Here is a 16,685-nt window from a genome sequence, read left to right on the forward strand (position 1 = left end):
CGAGACTACAAAGTATTTTAATGACGTCATCAAAGCATCAGCCAATGATAAGAGTGTAAAAACGTGGATGCTATGAAAAGACGACGTTATTGGTTATTTACACTCTTGACGTCACGTAGATTGCAATGGCTTTTTTTTACGTGTTTTGTTTTGCGTCGAAATTTTTGGTGTTTGTGATTGATAAGAACAAGATGATCAAGATGAGGTGGAATTAGAGAATTTTAGTCGTGGAATTCGTTTTAGGATCGCTTATCTCTTTGACAGAGACAAACAGTTTGACCAATTGTGCTGTCATACGATTTTTTACAACTTCCCTTTGCTTCATTATGTAATTCATGCAGTTCCATTTTCCACCTCTGTGTTTTGATTGCTCTCAGCAGTCATACCCCGCTCCTGTCACCTTTAATTGAATGAATGTCAGGTAAATTGAAATAATCCGCTGTCTCTAGCCCTTACCCTACGTTTTTATTATTTCCCCCAGTTTGAATACTGAAGTCATTGATGAAATTTCTCCTCCGTGTTCTAACCTCATTCTAAATTCTTTGTACGACGGACAGTGTTTCACCATGGCTTTACTCTCAAAATGAAACATAATTTTATACTATTCGTAAGGTAATCTACTAGTAGCTATTGCCTGAGAATTCGATGGAAATAATTAATTGGTGGGTGAATAAGGCGATACCGTTGTTGTCGCTGTTGCATCATTTTATCATAAGTTATCTAGTAGCTCTTGACTTCGTATACAACTATTGAACAGCATATCACATTAATTCTGCATTGAGCTTGTTACCGATGGCATTAAAACTAGTGATGATAGTCAGCGCTGCAAATTTTTAAGTTCATAGTGTGCTATCTTTCTCGGGTGAAACTGTCATTGGCTGGGGAGCTGCGATGTTTACTTTTTGCAGGCAAAGACCCCCTACGATGTGCAGGCAAGATGGCTGCGTCGCGCGACGGGAACTCAGGGCAGTTCGAGCACTCTCTTCCCAATACCTACTCTAACCCATCCTATCGTCCGCCGCCTCCCTACCCCACCCAGCTCGTAATTCTCAAAATACTTTGGCAAGATATTTTTCTGATATAATTTAAGGATATAATATAATTATTGACATAATTATTATGATATAATTTATTTAAGGATTGAGGATGGAGAATCTTTAGAATTTATGGAGAAATCACAAGCTTGTGTGGGGGCCCCAGCGTTCTGAGGCATTGAAATTAATCTTAAACGTACCTATTTACATTTTGAATTTTGGTGGAAAATACGGGGGGGAGGGGGGCTTTAATTTATATCTGAGCCATGTATGTTTGATGATTAGAGGATTTACTTATTGCTAAATAGGCAGAGGATGCCAGATGATAAGGGATGAGTTTGAGGATTGTATGCGCACAAGGTATAAATGTTTTCAGGATAAAGCTATGGCAGCTAAAAACTAAGATAGCATCCTTCCTTCCTTATTGGAATCAGGCGTAGATCTCAGGAAAAATTTAAAAAATAAAAGGAGGCTATCTACGTGTGGGAGAAACACACAAGTTACTTAGAGTAAGAGTTAAATTTTAGGTAAAAAAGATGTGTAGTTGGTCGGTAAGATATTGTTTTAGCAAATTTTTCAAGAAATGTGCTAAGTGCCTCGTATTTACCTATTAACAGGAAGTTTCCAGAAGTTGTGCCATTGTGCCACAAAAAGAAATTGATAAATTTGTGCGAATGTTTAGTTAAAGTTTTAGCTTGATGGTTCATCTTTACATGGAAATATTTTTGGTACAATTATAATTTCCACAATGAAAGTCTGGCAACACAGCTAACTTAGCAAAATCCCTCATATTTCTTAGGAATTAAGTCAGATGTGAGGGTAAGATTTATCCCCCCCCCCCTTCCTCCTCTCAACTAGTTCCCCCAATGCGCACAGAATGTACTAATAAGCAGCATAAAGCAGAGGGAAAGATACAGGTATAATTAATAGATAGGTACCTATTCACAACATGGATGATTTCAAAATTTGACATCTGAAGCATTTTTGAGATAATATTAAGCACCGATAGTATTCTCCGGAGGAGGCTGCAGTGGGTGCTGCATGCATGTACACAGCCTGGCAAATACGTAAGTACAACTCTGCGTCTTTACCGACCAACTACACATCTTTTTTACCTAAAATTTAACTCTTACTCTAAGTAACTTGTGTGTTTCTCCCACACGTAGATAGCCTCCTTTTATTTTTTAAATTTTTCCTGAGATCTACGCCTGATTCCAATAAGGAAGGAAGGATGCTATCTTAGTTTTTAGCTGCCATAGCTTTATCCTGAAAACATTTATACCTTGTGCGCATACAATCCTCAAACTCATCCCTTATCATCTGGCATCCTCTGCCTATTTAGCAATAAGTAAATCCTCTAATCAAACATACATGGCTCAGATATAAATTAAAGCCCCCCTCCCCCCCGTATTTTCCACCAAAATTCAAAATGTAAATAGGTACGTTTAAGATTAATTTCAATGCCTCAGAACGCTGGGGCCCCCACACAAGCTTGTGATTTCTCCATAAATTCTAAAGATTCTCCATCCTCAATCCTTAAATAAATTATATCATAATAATTATGTCAATAATTATATTATATCCTTAAATTATATCAGAAAAATATCTTGCCAAAGTATTTTGAGAATTACCCTGGTTGACTTGGGTTGGACTCGTTTAGAAGTTTAATCTCAATCAAAAATGCCAATTCCCTGAGCTGAGCAGTTTAATTTTTCTCCGCGAGTGAAATTTGTGCTTGGCGCCATTAGGAGCAAAGAGTAGGGGAGAGGAGAGAGCAACAGAGCAGAATCATGGAGTCCGAGCGAGCTGCACGCACGCTCCACCAGCTACTCCCGCTCTGTGATCGCCTGCACATCGTAGGGGGTCTTTGCCTGCAAAAACGCTCAATCGGGGAGCTGCTGCTACAAACTGTCACTGCTGGATGTCACAAATTGGCTACCTCATCATGTTTTGAAATTATCAGGATTTCACCATTCTTAAACCAAAGAACGAAACTATTCCACTAATTTAAATAATTGGCGGAAATTATCCCTCCATGCATGACATCAGCTCTAAGAGATTACTTTTAAAATCACTTGCTGTCACACAATGTTACTTTTGACATTGCTGATAAACTTTAAGTTATTGAATGGAACAGATTTACCCTTAGCTATTGCAACTCATGGGCAAATGATTCAGTTGTGTTGGGGGCTGAGAAAAGGGCAACACCTAAAATACAGAAAGAAAAGACACGGAATAAACATTAGAAAGGGAAGAAGAATGCTTCTAGTCAAATCATTCTTTCATATTTGATTTTCATTTGGACATATTTATGCTTAAAGGAACTATGGCCCTTGTAAACCCTATGCACATAGTTCCTTTTAGCAGAAATACGTCCATTTATGGACCCCTTAAAAGTGATTTTCATGGTTTCTTATGCTGATTTCAGATTACACAGAAGAAATGAGCAGCAATCACCATTTAAGTCAAAATGGTCATCCGAAGGGTGAAATAGAGCATGTGAATCATCTCTCTGAGCACATTGGCGCTCTGTACTTAGACAATGAATACAGTGATGTTATTCTTCTCGTTGAAAGCGAGCCTTTCCATGCTCATAAGGTTATTTTAGCCAGCCGCAGCGAATATTTTCGGTAAGTGCTGTCATTTTCATTTTACCCTCAAGTGCCATTCTCCTGTGCTAAGTGAAAACGCCGTATGAGCCTTCAGATGTTGCCAAATTTACTTCCATAAAACCCAAATTTACTGAGAAACTTGTGTATGTTGGTCTCCAAAATTCTCACACAATTTTATACGTAACATAATCTAAAATATCTGAAAGTTTCAAGGAAAAATATGCATAAACTTCGTCAAAAATACATGTTTTATCCAGGGAGATTTGGCAACTCTGGAATGTTTATACAGCGTTTTTCCTTAGCACGGCAACATTAGGCAAGAATCTTCCTAAGTATAGCAGAAATTCTGAAACTCATATGCAGCATTTGGCCTACAAAATTTCTGCCCTTGCTTTATAATGTATTGCTCCTCCCTTCCCCTGCTGATGACATATCGTCATTTTCCGGCCAAAGTATCACAAGCTCCATGCAGCGTTTAAAAATTTTTGCCGCCATTATATTTTTTCACAGAGAAATACTCAACGAAGCTGTCCAAAAATTTCACTGAATTTTCTTTGTGCTGCCGATAAAATTCAGTGAAATTTTCTAACAGATTCAACCAACACTTTCTCAGTAAAAAAATAAAATGACAGTGGAAATTTTGAAATGTCGCATGGCGCTTGTAATATTTTGATTGGAAGGTGACGATATGGCATCCCTGCAAGTGGGTCTAAGGTATCCTCCACTAACTACAAGAGGACACAAAGGCTCAAGACTCTTTTGATACAACAATTTTTAAGATTAAGTAAGTTACAAATGTTACTTTTTTTCTTCTTATTAAAGAAGGAGAGGTAGGGCCTAAAGCCTGGCTGTATCTATGGTCATATCTACAAGCCGATTCGAGCAGACCATTATGACTAATTCAGAGGTCACTTTTCACTAACAATGACTGATAACTCTCATTGTCTTTTTTCTTACACCCTAATAAAAAGCAGAAAAGGCAGTCCTCCTTCAGGTCCTCTCTTCTCTTCTCAAACCTGCACTCATAGACAATCTGGTAAATTGTTAATGGAAAGACCTTTTTTTTTGCCCCCAGAGCTCTCCTGTTCGGTGGGATGAAAGAGTCAAAACAGTCAATGATTGAACTCAAAGGAACAACTATACCAGCCTTCAAAGCTCTTCTCAAATATATCTATACTGGATGTATGTCTCTTGGCTCTGTCAAGGTGAGTTGAAAATTTGCAATTTTTCTATTATTAGACACCATTTGTGATCGCTCATACTGAAAGAATCTTTTCAAAAAAACTCAATATTAAGTGATTGATACCTCTGTGAAGAGTTGTATTTTACCCACGCTCTATAAGTATGAAAGCATATATACTTATCAAACCTAACTGAAGAAATGATAATTTGAAGTTCCAGCCGAAACCAAATAAGTTTGCCCACTTTTAGACTGTGACAGAAGATCAAGTAAAGTCAGTTTAGCATTGAAAGTAAATGCAAGAATCAAGATGGTGGATCATCTGTCACAGTCTAAAAGTACAAAAATTCACTTGGCATTTATTGTAGCAGTTCAAAAATCTGAGTTGGAAGAAACAGGTACTTGTAGTTCAATTCTAAATGAAGTACTATTCTAATTTTTTAAAAATCGATGAATGCTTTGATTTAAGAATGTAAGATAAATTAGAATCTCAGTGCAAAAAAAGATTTTACACACCAGAATTATGTGATACCCAAGACTGTGTGACTGTCAAGACTTTTTGTTCATAATACAAGGCTTAAATCGAGGTTCCAAATCGTCTGGTTTAAAAAACTGGATTTAATTCCTTCTTTAGATTGACAACTGAATAACCTCATTTGTTTCAGGAGGATGTCATTTTAGATATTCTTGGTCTTGCTCATTTATATGGGTTTACGGATCTAGAAGCTGCCATCTCTGACTATCTGTGTCAGACATTGACTGTTCATAATGCTTGTAATATCTATGATGCAGCTCGGCTGTATCAACTTCAGTATTTGAGTAAAGTTGTGTCCTCCTTCCTAGACTCGCAAGCTTCTGTCATCATTCAGGAGGAGTCATTCTTGCAACTTTCTGCAGTAAGTAGTGCCAATTTTTCTCTCCAGTTTTCTTGTCATGCTTGGATTATTGGCCCATTTGGACATCTGGCCTAACCATGAGTCACCTTGAAATATTTATTTTTAAGAGGATGTGTCTTTTGCACTCAAAAGATACAGCAAATTAAGTGAACCTTATCGGTAATATTGCATGAAAATTACTATGAGTACATCAAAAATATCTGAGATACACCATGAGTGGCATAATGTTCCTTGGTCTATTGCAAATAGACCTTTCTAGTTTCTTGCTATTGAAAATAGATTCTTCGCTCCGAGTACATCAAAAATTTCTAAACACGTTCAAAATGCTCAATTTTGGCATTAAAAAATTATGCATTTTAAATCTCCTGAAGGGAAGGCTTTCGAACTCCCTATAAATGTGGAAGCATAACTGACCTGTATTATTTTTTAGGCTGGTTTGAAAGAAATTATAGAAAAAGACTCATTTTATGCGGAAGAGAAGGACATTTTCAAAGCTGTCTGCGATTGGGCTCGATACAACTCAGTCGGTGAAAGTAGTATGCAGGATGTTTTGTCAGCTGTAAGACTTCCCTTAATGTCTCTAACAGAACTTCTAACAATCGTCAGACCAACTAAACTTGTCTCGCCAGACAATCTTCTAGATGCCATTCTTCTCCAAACATCTTCAAAGGAAAATTCTATTAATTATCGAGGTTGCCTGAGTAAGTACCCCTTTAACCAACCAACTTAAAACAGAAAAAAATTGACTCTGTAATTAATTAAAGTGTAGGAATATACCATTTCCAAGCAGCAAATTCAAGTGAAAAAAGGTCAAAATGTGGTCCCAACAGACATTTTAGGGGTGAAATAGGACATGAAGCTAAAAGGAGTTGATGATAATGAATAATTGTTTTTATTTTTTTAAAGTTAATATTTTTAAAAGTTATAACGTTGAGTTCATACTATTAAAAAGTTAATATTGAAGGACCACTTTGTATCAGTTGTGCTTTTCTTCATCGCCCCTCGACATATTAGTGTCTTCAAATTTTTAATTTTTTATCAGCTCAATGAATAGTCTGTCCAAGTGTAAAAATAGAAAAAATTGATTTCCAAGCTTTTGAAAGATACATTTGCACAATGAATTATAATGTTTAATCCTAGGAGTGTCATGTCAAAAACAGCTGTGCTAACTGCATGACTCAACATTTTTTTTTGCAGTTCCAGAAGTCAACATGGCCAGTCCAAGCCTGGGCTCTCAGGTTGAATTGGGAGAAATGCGCTCAGCTCTTCTTGATGGAGATAGCCACAACTATGACATGGAACGAGGCTTCACACGTCACACCATTAGCGATCTCAAGGATGATGTGCAGGATCATGGCATTCTAATTCAACTTGGCCGACAGTCGATCATCAATCACATAAAAATGTTACTGTGGGACAGAGATTGCAGGTACTATCGACAAACCTTGTGAATGGTTTGCAGCCTCATTGAACAGTTGCTTAGCATTGATAGATTCTACAGAAGTTTAAAACTTGGCATTTGCACAACCAAACGTAGGACCTTGGTGGAATAAGGCCAATTTTGGGAAAATGACTCTTTGAGTACAATAAACACGATTAAAACACGGCATTAAACACGGGCATTTAAACGATTAATTCACTCTTACCGCCAATGCTGTAATGATCTGAATGTGCAGTTTTTTTCCCTATTCTTTTTGGATTTTGAGGTTGACGATTATGCACAACAATGAAATTTTGGTCAATTTGATTGATTTAAAAAAAAATCCTAGAAAAGTAGAAAAGTCTCCTTTTTGCGTAGAACAACTTTTTTTGACTTCTTTGACCAAAATCGTGTTTTAATACTCATGACTTTTCAAGGCAATTTTTAGGAGCTTTATCATTTCTGCACATGGGTCGTTTTTGGTTTTTTGTGCAGTCATTTTTTTTTTCTTTTTCCAGGTCCTATTCATATTATATTGAAGTTTCAATGGACAGAAGGAACTGGGTGCGAATTGTGGACCATACAAATTACTATTGCCGATCTTGGCAATTTTTGTACTTCAAGCCACGAGTTGTCAAGTTCATCAGGATAGTAGGGACTAACAACACTGTGAACAAAGTTTTTCATGTAGTGTCGTTTGAAGTCATGTATACAAACAAACCTCTAGCTGTAGAGAAAGGACTAGTTGGTAAGATTTAGCAAACTCTTTCAATTTGAAAATCCAAAAATTCAAATATAATTTAGCGTCATTTTTTTTTTTTTTATTTACTAGAACTGAGCCTTACCATGAATCGGTTTTTCAGTTTTTCTTCATATAGTTCACAAGCATTGGTTATCAGACCATGAAAATGGAATACTAAACCAGCTGGTGTACGCCCCAGAGGGCATATTGTGCAACCAGGAGCCTGCTTGCCGATAATACATACCTATACCATTAGTCCCCTCATTAAAAAAATTGTCTTTGCATTGTCTCGTAGACAAGAGTTACTGAAAGCTACTATTGACCCAGTTCCAATTGCATCAGGATTACTTACTCAAGACGTCCAGAGAAAGAATCCCATGTCAGTGGCCTATTAGTCTGTTTTTATTCGTTGTCAGGCATTTGAAACTCCTCAATTTACTGATAAAATCAAATGCTAGGTCAGAAAATAAGACAGAAAACTATGCACAACTTTTTGTAACTCTGCATTTATTTCATATTTTAAATTTTTCCCTCATTCATTCAAAACAATAAATGCATTATCAGCTAGAATTTCTGGCTCTCTCTATAAGTGGAATCTTTTCACTTAAAGTCAAAATTAAAATTGAAAACTTATAGATATCAATAGCATAGACCTGCAAATTTTTGGTCCTGTCAATCACAATATAGATTCCTTTGTTTATTTAAGTGCTGACTTTGAGGGCAAAGTCAAACAAATTCGGTTATTTCAGGATTCTTTTGAAAATCAGAATTTTTCTAAAAAAAAAACATTCTCCTTCTATAATTTTTCTATTCCCATACTGTCCTTGTTCTTTTTGTACTTAAGCAAGACCAACCCCGAGGCACAAAATATGAAGTTAACAAGCTATTGCTAGCAATCAGCGATTGGTTTCTCTATTTCTATCTTTATTCCTCCTGAACCCAGCGCTATAAATCAATTAGCAACAGATCAAGCCATCTCAGACTACATACATGACCTAACATCACATTTGCAGACCTACATAATCATTGACAACTCATTTGTGCATGCATGATGATTTTGGATTTTTTTCCTTACAGTTCCCAAAGAAAATGTTGCAACAAGTGCGTACAGCGCAAGTGTCATTGAAGGTGTGAGTAGGTCTCGAAACGCTCTTCTAGATGGAAACACCACTTTGTATGATTGGGATTCTGGCTATACATGTCATCAACTTGGGAGTGGTGCCATTACTGTACAGTTGGGACAGCCGTACATGATAGATTCCATAAGGTAATTTTAGTGTGCAAATTCCTCTACTTCCAGCTTTCTGTTCCATCATGTTAATTCAGCACACACTGAAGCTTAGCTTTTATTTTGGTTTCTTGTTAATTTTGTGTTCAGTCGACCCAACTGCAAGCTAGCCTTTCAAGTCCATCTTCATGTTCACCAACTTCAAAAAAAGCTCTTATAACTTTAGTTTACTGAGTAAAAAGGGAAAGTAACAGTCATAATGATCAATCTTCACATGGATTCAGGTGTTGCGCTTTATGAGAATTGAAGTCTGTTTCCAAAGTAGTCTAATGATGAAATAAATGCAAGTGTTCTGTTAATTTTGTTTGTATTAAAGAAATTCCAAGTAAGACCACCAATGAGAGAGTAATTATTTGTTTAAAAGTTTCATAATACATTTGTATATTTTATTTATTTATTTATTTATTTCAAAAACAACTTATACAAAGATATACAGGGCCACAGGGGCCCCAAAACATATCTTATTAACACAAAAAGAAAATCCAATATCTAATATGTGGGTCTGGAACCCAATAACCAATAGATAAGTAACATAAAATAATCATAACTTAGACTAGATAACATTACAAAAGAAAAAGAAAGGAAAATGCTAACATGAGTGTGAAAAGAAAAAGTTAAACAAGAAATAGTTAACAACAGTGGCGTAACGGGCGCCCCCGCAGACCCTGCTATGCAGGGGGGCCCAGGCGCCTAGGGGGCCCTCGGCCGCCCGAATTTTTCCTCTCTCTCTCTTTGATGCTCAGCTGTGGTTTCAAACTTTGGGCCTTTACTTGCCGAGATGGGGCTTCTTCCTCTGATTTTTATTGTTATAGCTCGGGGTTTTTTGTACTTCTCTTGGGCTGTTCCTAACTTTTTGTTTACTGGAGGGCCCCTACCTCCCCATGTCCACTCAATGATTCCTAAATAATTTTCTCTTCTTTTGTCACTTTTCGTATTTCGGATTTTGGGAGGCCCAAGAATCTAAAAGTTTTGGGGGCCCTTTGATTCTTGGGCCTGGGCTGAGCCTCCGACTTCCTTTAGATCCTTGATCCTTTAGGAACTCCATTTAATCGGGTACTTTTACGTTTTTATTTTTTTTTTTTTAAATTTATTTATTTGCGCAAACATGCAAGTGAATCAAATTCCACGGGCCCTTTGATTCTTGGGCCTGGGCTGAGCCTCCGACTTCCTTTAGATCCTTGATCTTTTAGGAACTCCATTTAATCGGGTACTTTTACGTTTCTATTTTTTTTTTAAATTTATTTATTTGCGCAAACATTCAAGTGAATCAAATTCCACCTCAGAACATAATGTAAAAGTAGGCTAAATCCTTCACATACAATACCTACCTAAAGGTAAAAAGATATAAGCTATACTGCCATTTTGATTTTTTGGTGGTTAAGGCTGATTTTCTCAAAAATTTTCGTGCTGCGGGCCTAGACCATAAAAGAAAAAACGGGAAGGGGTGAGGGAGGGAGAGGGGGGATAATTTTGGAATTATATCGACATGGGGGGCCCCTAGAAAAAATTTTGCAGGGGGGCCCAGCGGAAGTCCGTTACGCCACTGGTTAACAAGTTGAACAAGATAGAGTGAGTCAATCAAGAGTGAGCCGCCCGAGACAGTCACTGGCAAAAGCTCCAACCGAAACTGCAAAAAAGTCCAAACCGTCAAGTTCATTAGCAAGAGCGCACGCCCTAATCTATATCTATATCATCCACCCAAAATTTTGGTGTATCCTTTTGAAAATTTAAAATCCTAAGTTTTATATTTTTGTAAATAAAGAGCAATTTTATGTGCTTACCATTGATATGACCGATGTACTCAATACTTACTTTACATTTATATTTTCCAGACTGTTACTGTGGGACTGTGATGATCGTAGCTATCGATACTTCGTAGAGGTTTCTGTTAACAATTGGGAGTGGGAAATGGTCGCTGACAAAACACATGAAGAGTGCCGCTCATGGCAGGTTCTCAGGTTTCCAGCACGACCTGTTGTATTCATTAAAATTGTTGGAACCCACAATACAGCTAATGAAGTAAGTGTTTTTTTCTTATTAGCAAAATCAGCAGAAAAACTAAACTTACTTAATAATAATATAATATCACCAAAAATTCTAAAATTGAAGACTAGAAATTTAAAAGCAGCTTCCATAATTGAAAGAAGAAGCAATTAAGGATTGTTAGCTGAGAGAATAGCACAAGCCAGTCTACGCAGGGTTATAATAGTCATTAAGATTGCAGTGGGAATTCTCACCGTAACCCATATCAGTTGAGAGGGGTTCAAATATACACTGCAGATCCATATTCCTGCATGGACTAAATAACACAATTTTTGAGAAGCCTATCAACTTTTCAACAAGTGTTTACTCTTTTACCTGCAACTTTTTTTATTACATTACTAGCACTTCTGAGTGTGCTTTGCGTGTCATGCACGAATAGCCAAAAGGTTTTGTCTCCCGGACCACCATCACTTGCCTCGTATGTGATTGTGGCTTACCTTCCAAGCCATATTCCTTTCAATAATACTTCAAGTAAATTCTAGAAAGTTCCAGATCAATTACCGCTCGTCACCGTGTGACACGCCCCATAGGTCTGGACAAATTCCACAAAGTTCGAAAGGGGGGGAAACTCTCTAAGAGGAACCTCCATAATCCGCTGCTGCTGTTCTCACATAAAGTAATGAGAGGGATGAACTGGAACCATAGGCCAATGCTGCCTAATTTGGTTCAGTTCTAGTGGCTGCAGCCGGCTGCAGTGTGATGATGGAAAGTGGGTCAGAGGAACAAAGGAGACTATCCAGCGACTGGCAAAGAATGTAGCAGAGCAGGGAGGGGTGCATCTCGGCTGAGCCGGTGTGGTCCAGCGAGCCGAGGGGGAATTTCTGGCACAGTATTTTATGCCTGTCGCTTAATATTACAGTATTAATCACGCATTATTTGAATATATAGTTTGAACCTGTAACATTAGAGCAGTGATAAGATCAAGTCACTCCTCTAGATCTCTATTATTTTTATTCATTGTACTTTAATGGATCTGTGAAAGTTTGGTACACTTTGTATTTCCTTATTTTTACATTTTTTAGACTCATGTTTTTTTATGTAGATCCTTTGCTATCCTTTATGGTTCTGCAATAAGTGCTCATTATGAAAATAAGTTTATATGTACCAGTCCTTGCTGGTAAGCAGTTTTCTATCTTTTCTAATCTCATCAATATTTGCAGGTATTTCATTGCGTCCATGTTGAATGTCCAGCTCAAACTGCAGACAAAAGTTCCAACAGTGCTGCTGGTATGTACAGTAATGTATCCCCTAGAGACATTCAAAACAATGCAACGGTTAATCTTCAGGTAGATCAAGCAGCTAACAATCAACTGAACAACAGTGTCATGAACCCATCTACATCCTCTTAAAATGCGAACAATCAATTCAATTAGGCTAAGTATGAAACTAGAAATTGAATTGTCTAATAACCGAACTACTTATGCCGCATTGCTTCACTATTAAAATCTTTATGAGACTTTGTTATATCCTCTACCTTTTAGCATGTGTGCATGTAATTTATGTGTAAAAAAACAATCTACAGCCACAATTAAGTCAGTTTCTCCATTTTTATTATCAACTTCTGGCAATAAGTTGCTTTCAATCATTGTCAACAATAATAGTAAATGTGCAGAACTCACCAAACCAGACAAGATATTCCTCCCGAATTCGAATTTTTGTAATTTTTCATTTTTGTATTCTTAATCATTTACATGTAATATGGAGAGGTTGCTGTATCAAAAAACAAATTATCGCTAAATTCCATAAAATAGCCCCAGCAAAATGATGTCGTCAATTTTAACCAGAATGAAATTATATGCATTGAAATAGGAACTAATGAATCCCAAAAAAACATTAGCCAAAAATTGTTTACTTCTGTTAGGAGTTCATTGTTGTTATCAAACATCCTGGACTGACATCAATTAATGTACGATTTTTTGTAGCCAGATTGCTTTGACTTAATAATTATAATTAGATGCCACCATGAGCCAAGTCACACTAGCTATCTGGCAGTGTGAATGGAATAAGAATAATCATCTTTCTTGATTTTTCTCATCTTGTACATTCCCTGAACCTTCACTAGATGAAGATTATGAAGATGGTAAAGATTCACTGGATATTTCTTTCTTTTTATAGTCTTGGTCGTGTTGTGAGTTCTGCATTATCAAATTTTAAAGAAGAAGGAAAAGACATATAACTTAGCACAACAGGCTAAAATTGCAAAAAACAAATGGAAATGTTCTATCTGTTCTATTTCAGCCATCATCAATTGGTGAATTACAAATCATCACTATATTGTGATTCCAGTATTTGAAAAATATTTTATCTTTGGCGGTATTTTATATTTTGGCCTTATTGTCTCAATAACTGAAGCCAATTATTAGTTTTCACCTCCTTACTTTTTGACTGCAAACGCGCTAACCCTGAGCATAAGAAATAATAATAAAAAAAAAAAACCCTGAATACTCAATTTTTGGTAAAATAGATGTTTATTTCAATTTGTAGTTTTCAGGTTTTTATCTTCAACTTTCCTCTGTTTATTTAATATTTGTTTCACCAATTGAAAATGGTGAGGTAACCAGCTTAGAACGTTATTTTATCTGTAAAATTTCAGTCTCAATTGTATCCTGATGTTTTATGTTTTTTTAACCTTGTGTCATTGTCACGAACTACTGTTGTAAAAAAAAAAATGTTAACCTCATTTTTGAGTCCTCTTTGTTCCTGTCTTTCATTGTACTTAAACTTAACTTTGTGAAAGTTGTGCCATTTTTGAGGGTGGTCTGTTACTGACACTTTTTGATTTTCCTTTCATGAAGCATTCCTAAACATGCAGTTAAATCTTCCTAATAATTACTGAGTTAAACGCACTGTCTGTTGAAGAGTTCCAACAATTGGAATTTCGAAGTGTTATCAATGCCACTTCATATAATACCCATATTTGTCCTTCACTTCGTGATAAAATGTGCGAAGATTTCTTTTCAGTTTATATTGAAAATGAATAGCTTGAAAAGCAAGATCTGCAAGGTTTAATTTCCATTTGAATGATTTTAAATAAGTGGATACAAGTTTTAAGATGAACTCTGCCTTACTTGTGTTTGATATGGCACCTTCATATTTTAGTAGTACAAAACCCTAAATCATAGTGGCATGAAATCAAATTAAAAAAATATTTTCTAATTTGAAAGCTAGATTTAAGTGAAAGTTAGAGTCTTTTGTGTTATTTTAACTATGGGAAAAGATAATGGTGCTGAGTGTATGAAACTAAGATATTCACATATACCACTATTGTTGATGTTGAAAAACGCTTTAGCACGAAAACCACCCTTAGTATTAAACATGATCGGGTCTCTTTGAAAAATCCAAAGTTCATTAGTCATCTGTAACCTGAAAAAAAGAACCCCCAGTGTAGATCATGTAGAAACCTTATACCTAATATTATGTAATTGATTTGTATACTAGTCGGTAGTCGGTAGTATGTAGGTTGTAGTTTCTATTTAAATTTGGATTGTGCGGCCTCAAAAAGTATTTAAATACCCCAGATTTTCAAGTTCTTGAGTGAACTCGTTTTGAGGATTAAGGCTGAAGAGTACTTAAAAGTCTGCTGACTTCAAAATTTGATATTAACGCCAGAGAATCTCTATGTTCAGATGAAAATTGAGATGAGAAATTATAAGTTGGCATCCTTTTATTTCCGCAATAAAAATGGCAAGCGCAGCACACTAAATGACTTTCGAATAAGTTTTTCCTCTCCCTTGTTTTATCTGTGACTAAATCTGAGACTTGTGCTTGCGCTGACTATTTGTGTCCCTATGTGATGTAAACTTTTTTTTTCAGAATAGACTTCTCCCAGTAAAACAATATGTTCCTTCTTCATTTTATCTTTAAAAGTAATCATTTTTTCTGTGCAATCTCTCTTTTCTTTCTTTTTCTGTCAAGGAATCTTTTAGATTTTTCTATTCTTCTGGATGTCGGTTTTCTCTGCGCCAATTTTGAGGGTTCAGTTTGTGCCAATAATTACGGGTATTATTGAAAGAAAACTTTTTGTGATAAATATTGCTGAGAAACTTTCTCTTGACTAAAAAAAATCCTCTAATTTTCTTGCTTAAGTAAACGAAAATCCTGCCAAAAGTTTTTGAAAAAATTATTGAATTTTTCTCTATTTGGGCCGCACAATACCACCAACGATGTTACAAAATGTGTCATTTTCTTTTGCATGCCTGCTACTAGTTTTTTACGGCTTTTGCTTGCCGTTTAATGAAGTACAAGTGGCTTTTCTTTGCGCTTAAATCTATGAGTCCATTCAAGAACTTGCTGAATGACTTTTGAGCAGGAAAGAGGAAAACGGAAGGAAAAAAAATTCTCTACACCGCAGAATAAGTTTAGATAGTCCTCAATATGATTATTTAGTGTTGCCATTTCTTGAACATCGTGGAATAATTGTTGCTCTCTGCCTTCCGCTGTTGTTGCCCTCCGCCTTCCTCTGTTGTTGCTCTTGACCGTGAATATGTGTCTACAATCGCAGATGAATTACTCGGCCTTAATAATTTAAAGATATGTATTTTCAAAATAATTGAAGATCATGCCCAAAGTTTTATTAAGTTGACCTATGTACGCTTCTGTAAGAATGAAACAAAAAGAAAGTTATTAAAAATTTATTTTTATCAAAACTTATTTCGTTTTTTTACTTGGCTACTTTAGCAAAAAACACCATACAGACCAACTGTATTACACAAGGTAATTCTTGCTGTAGGTACCTAGTAAGGTTGTGGTGGAACTATAGTAATGAATAAATATAATACTTTCATCGGGTCAAAAATCTAAGCTAACGTTGAGTTTCAGGACAAAAAGGAGACAAATTCTGTCTTCATCTCCTTCATTTTTGCAGTTTTTTCTAGACTAACTCACCGGACCTACGATTTTTTTTTGACCTGTAAGTAACTAAAAGTTTGCACCTGTTTTGACCTGATGCATGCTATCCACCAACGCCTGTCCGACCATGAGATTTCAGAGTGAACTGTCTGAAGCGTTTCTGAAGTATCATGTGCCTAGGAAGGAGTTATGGCCTCCCCTTTACAGAAGAGCCATGATCTAAAAATAAGTGGTCCGTCAACAGCCGTAGTATACATTTACAGTCACACCTATGTGAAGTACCTACCTACTTTAGAAAAGGGTATTTTTGCTAGAAATCGATTAGTCTTGCACTTATACACAATACATGCACGTACAAAAGACAATTTTGAATTTTATTTCAAAGCCTAAGGTTCCCATAGAGCTCTTTCCCTTGTTCTTGCCAAACAGTGAACTATGTCTGTGCGATTGCAAAAGATAGTTTTACTCCGACACTTAATTTTTTTTTTTTATTGTATTAAAATTGTAAATCGTAATTTTATTTAAAATTAATTTTTATTTGGTGCATATTTAGCAAAGTAGGTAGCCAGTCTCATAGCAGGTGGGCATTAAAATAGTTTTATTCATGTAAAAAAAAATGTTC

The 16,685-nt window shown here is 36.1% G+C and overlaps 1 protein-coding gene across 1 annotated transcript; it reads left to right on the forward strand.

The window, feature by feature from the left end:
• Positions 1-140: 140 nt before the first annotated feature.
• Positions 141-15,865, forward strand: LOC109037563 (BTB (POZ) domain containing 9). Its single transcript, XM_019052299.2, has 10 exons — positions 141-421; positions 3,463-3,664; positions 4,722-4,851; positions 5,492-5,722; positions 6,153-6,423; positions 6,920-7,151; positions 7,661-7,890; positions 8,962-9,151; positions 11,005-11,191; positions 12,376-15,865. The coding sequence occupies exons 1-10, from the start codon at positions 415-417 to the stop codon at positions 12,562-12,564; spliced, it is 1,869 nt and encodes a 622-aa protein (XP_018907844.2). The 5' UTR covers positions 141-414; the 3' UTR covers positions 12,565-15,865.
• Positions 15,866-16,685: the final 820 nt, after the last annotated feature.

The sequence above is a fragment of the Bemisia tabaci genome, chromosome 3 (genome assembly GCF_918797505.1).
Source record: "Bemisia tabaci chromosome 3, PGI_BMITA_v3".
In the NCBI taxonomy this organism is placed as follows: Eukaryota; Metazoa; Arthropoda; class Insecta; order Hemiptera; family Aleyrodidae; genus Bemisia; species Bemisia tabaci.

Excerpts from the sequence above, each read along its gene's own strand:
- LOC109037563 (XM_019052299.2), top strand. Across the intron at positions 3,665-4,721 it reads AGCCGCAGCGAATATTTTCG|AGCTCTCCTGTTCGGTGGGA; the intron begins GTAAGTGCTGTC and ends TTTTGCCCCCAG. Across the intron at positions 7,152-7,660 it reads CTGTGGGACAGAGATTGCAG|GTCCTATTCATATTATATTG; the intron begins GTACTATCGACA and ends TTCTTTTTCCAG.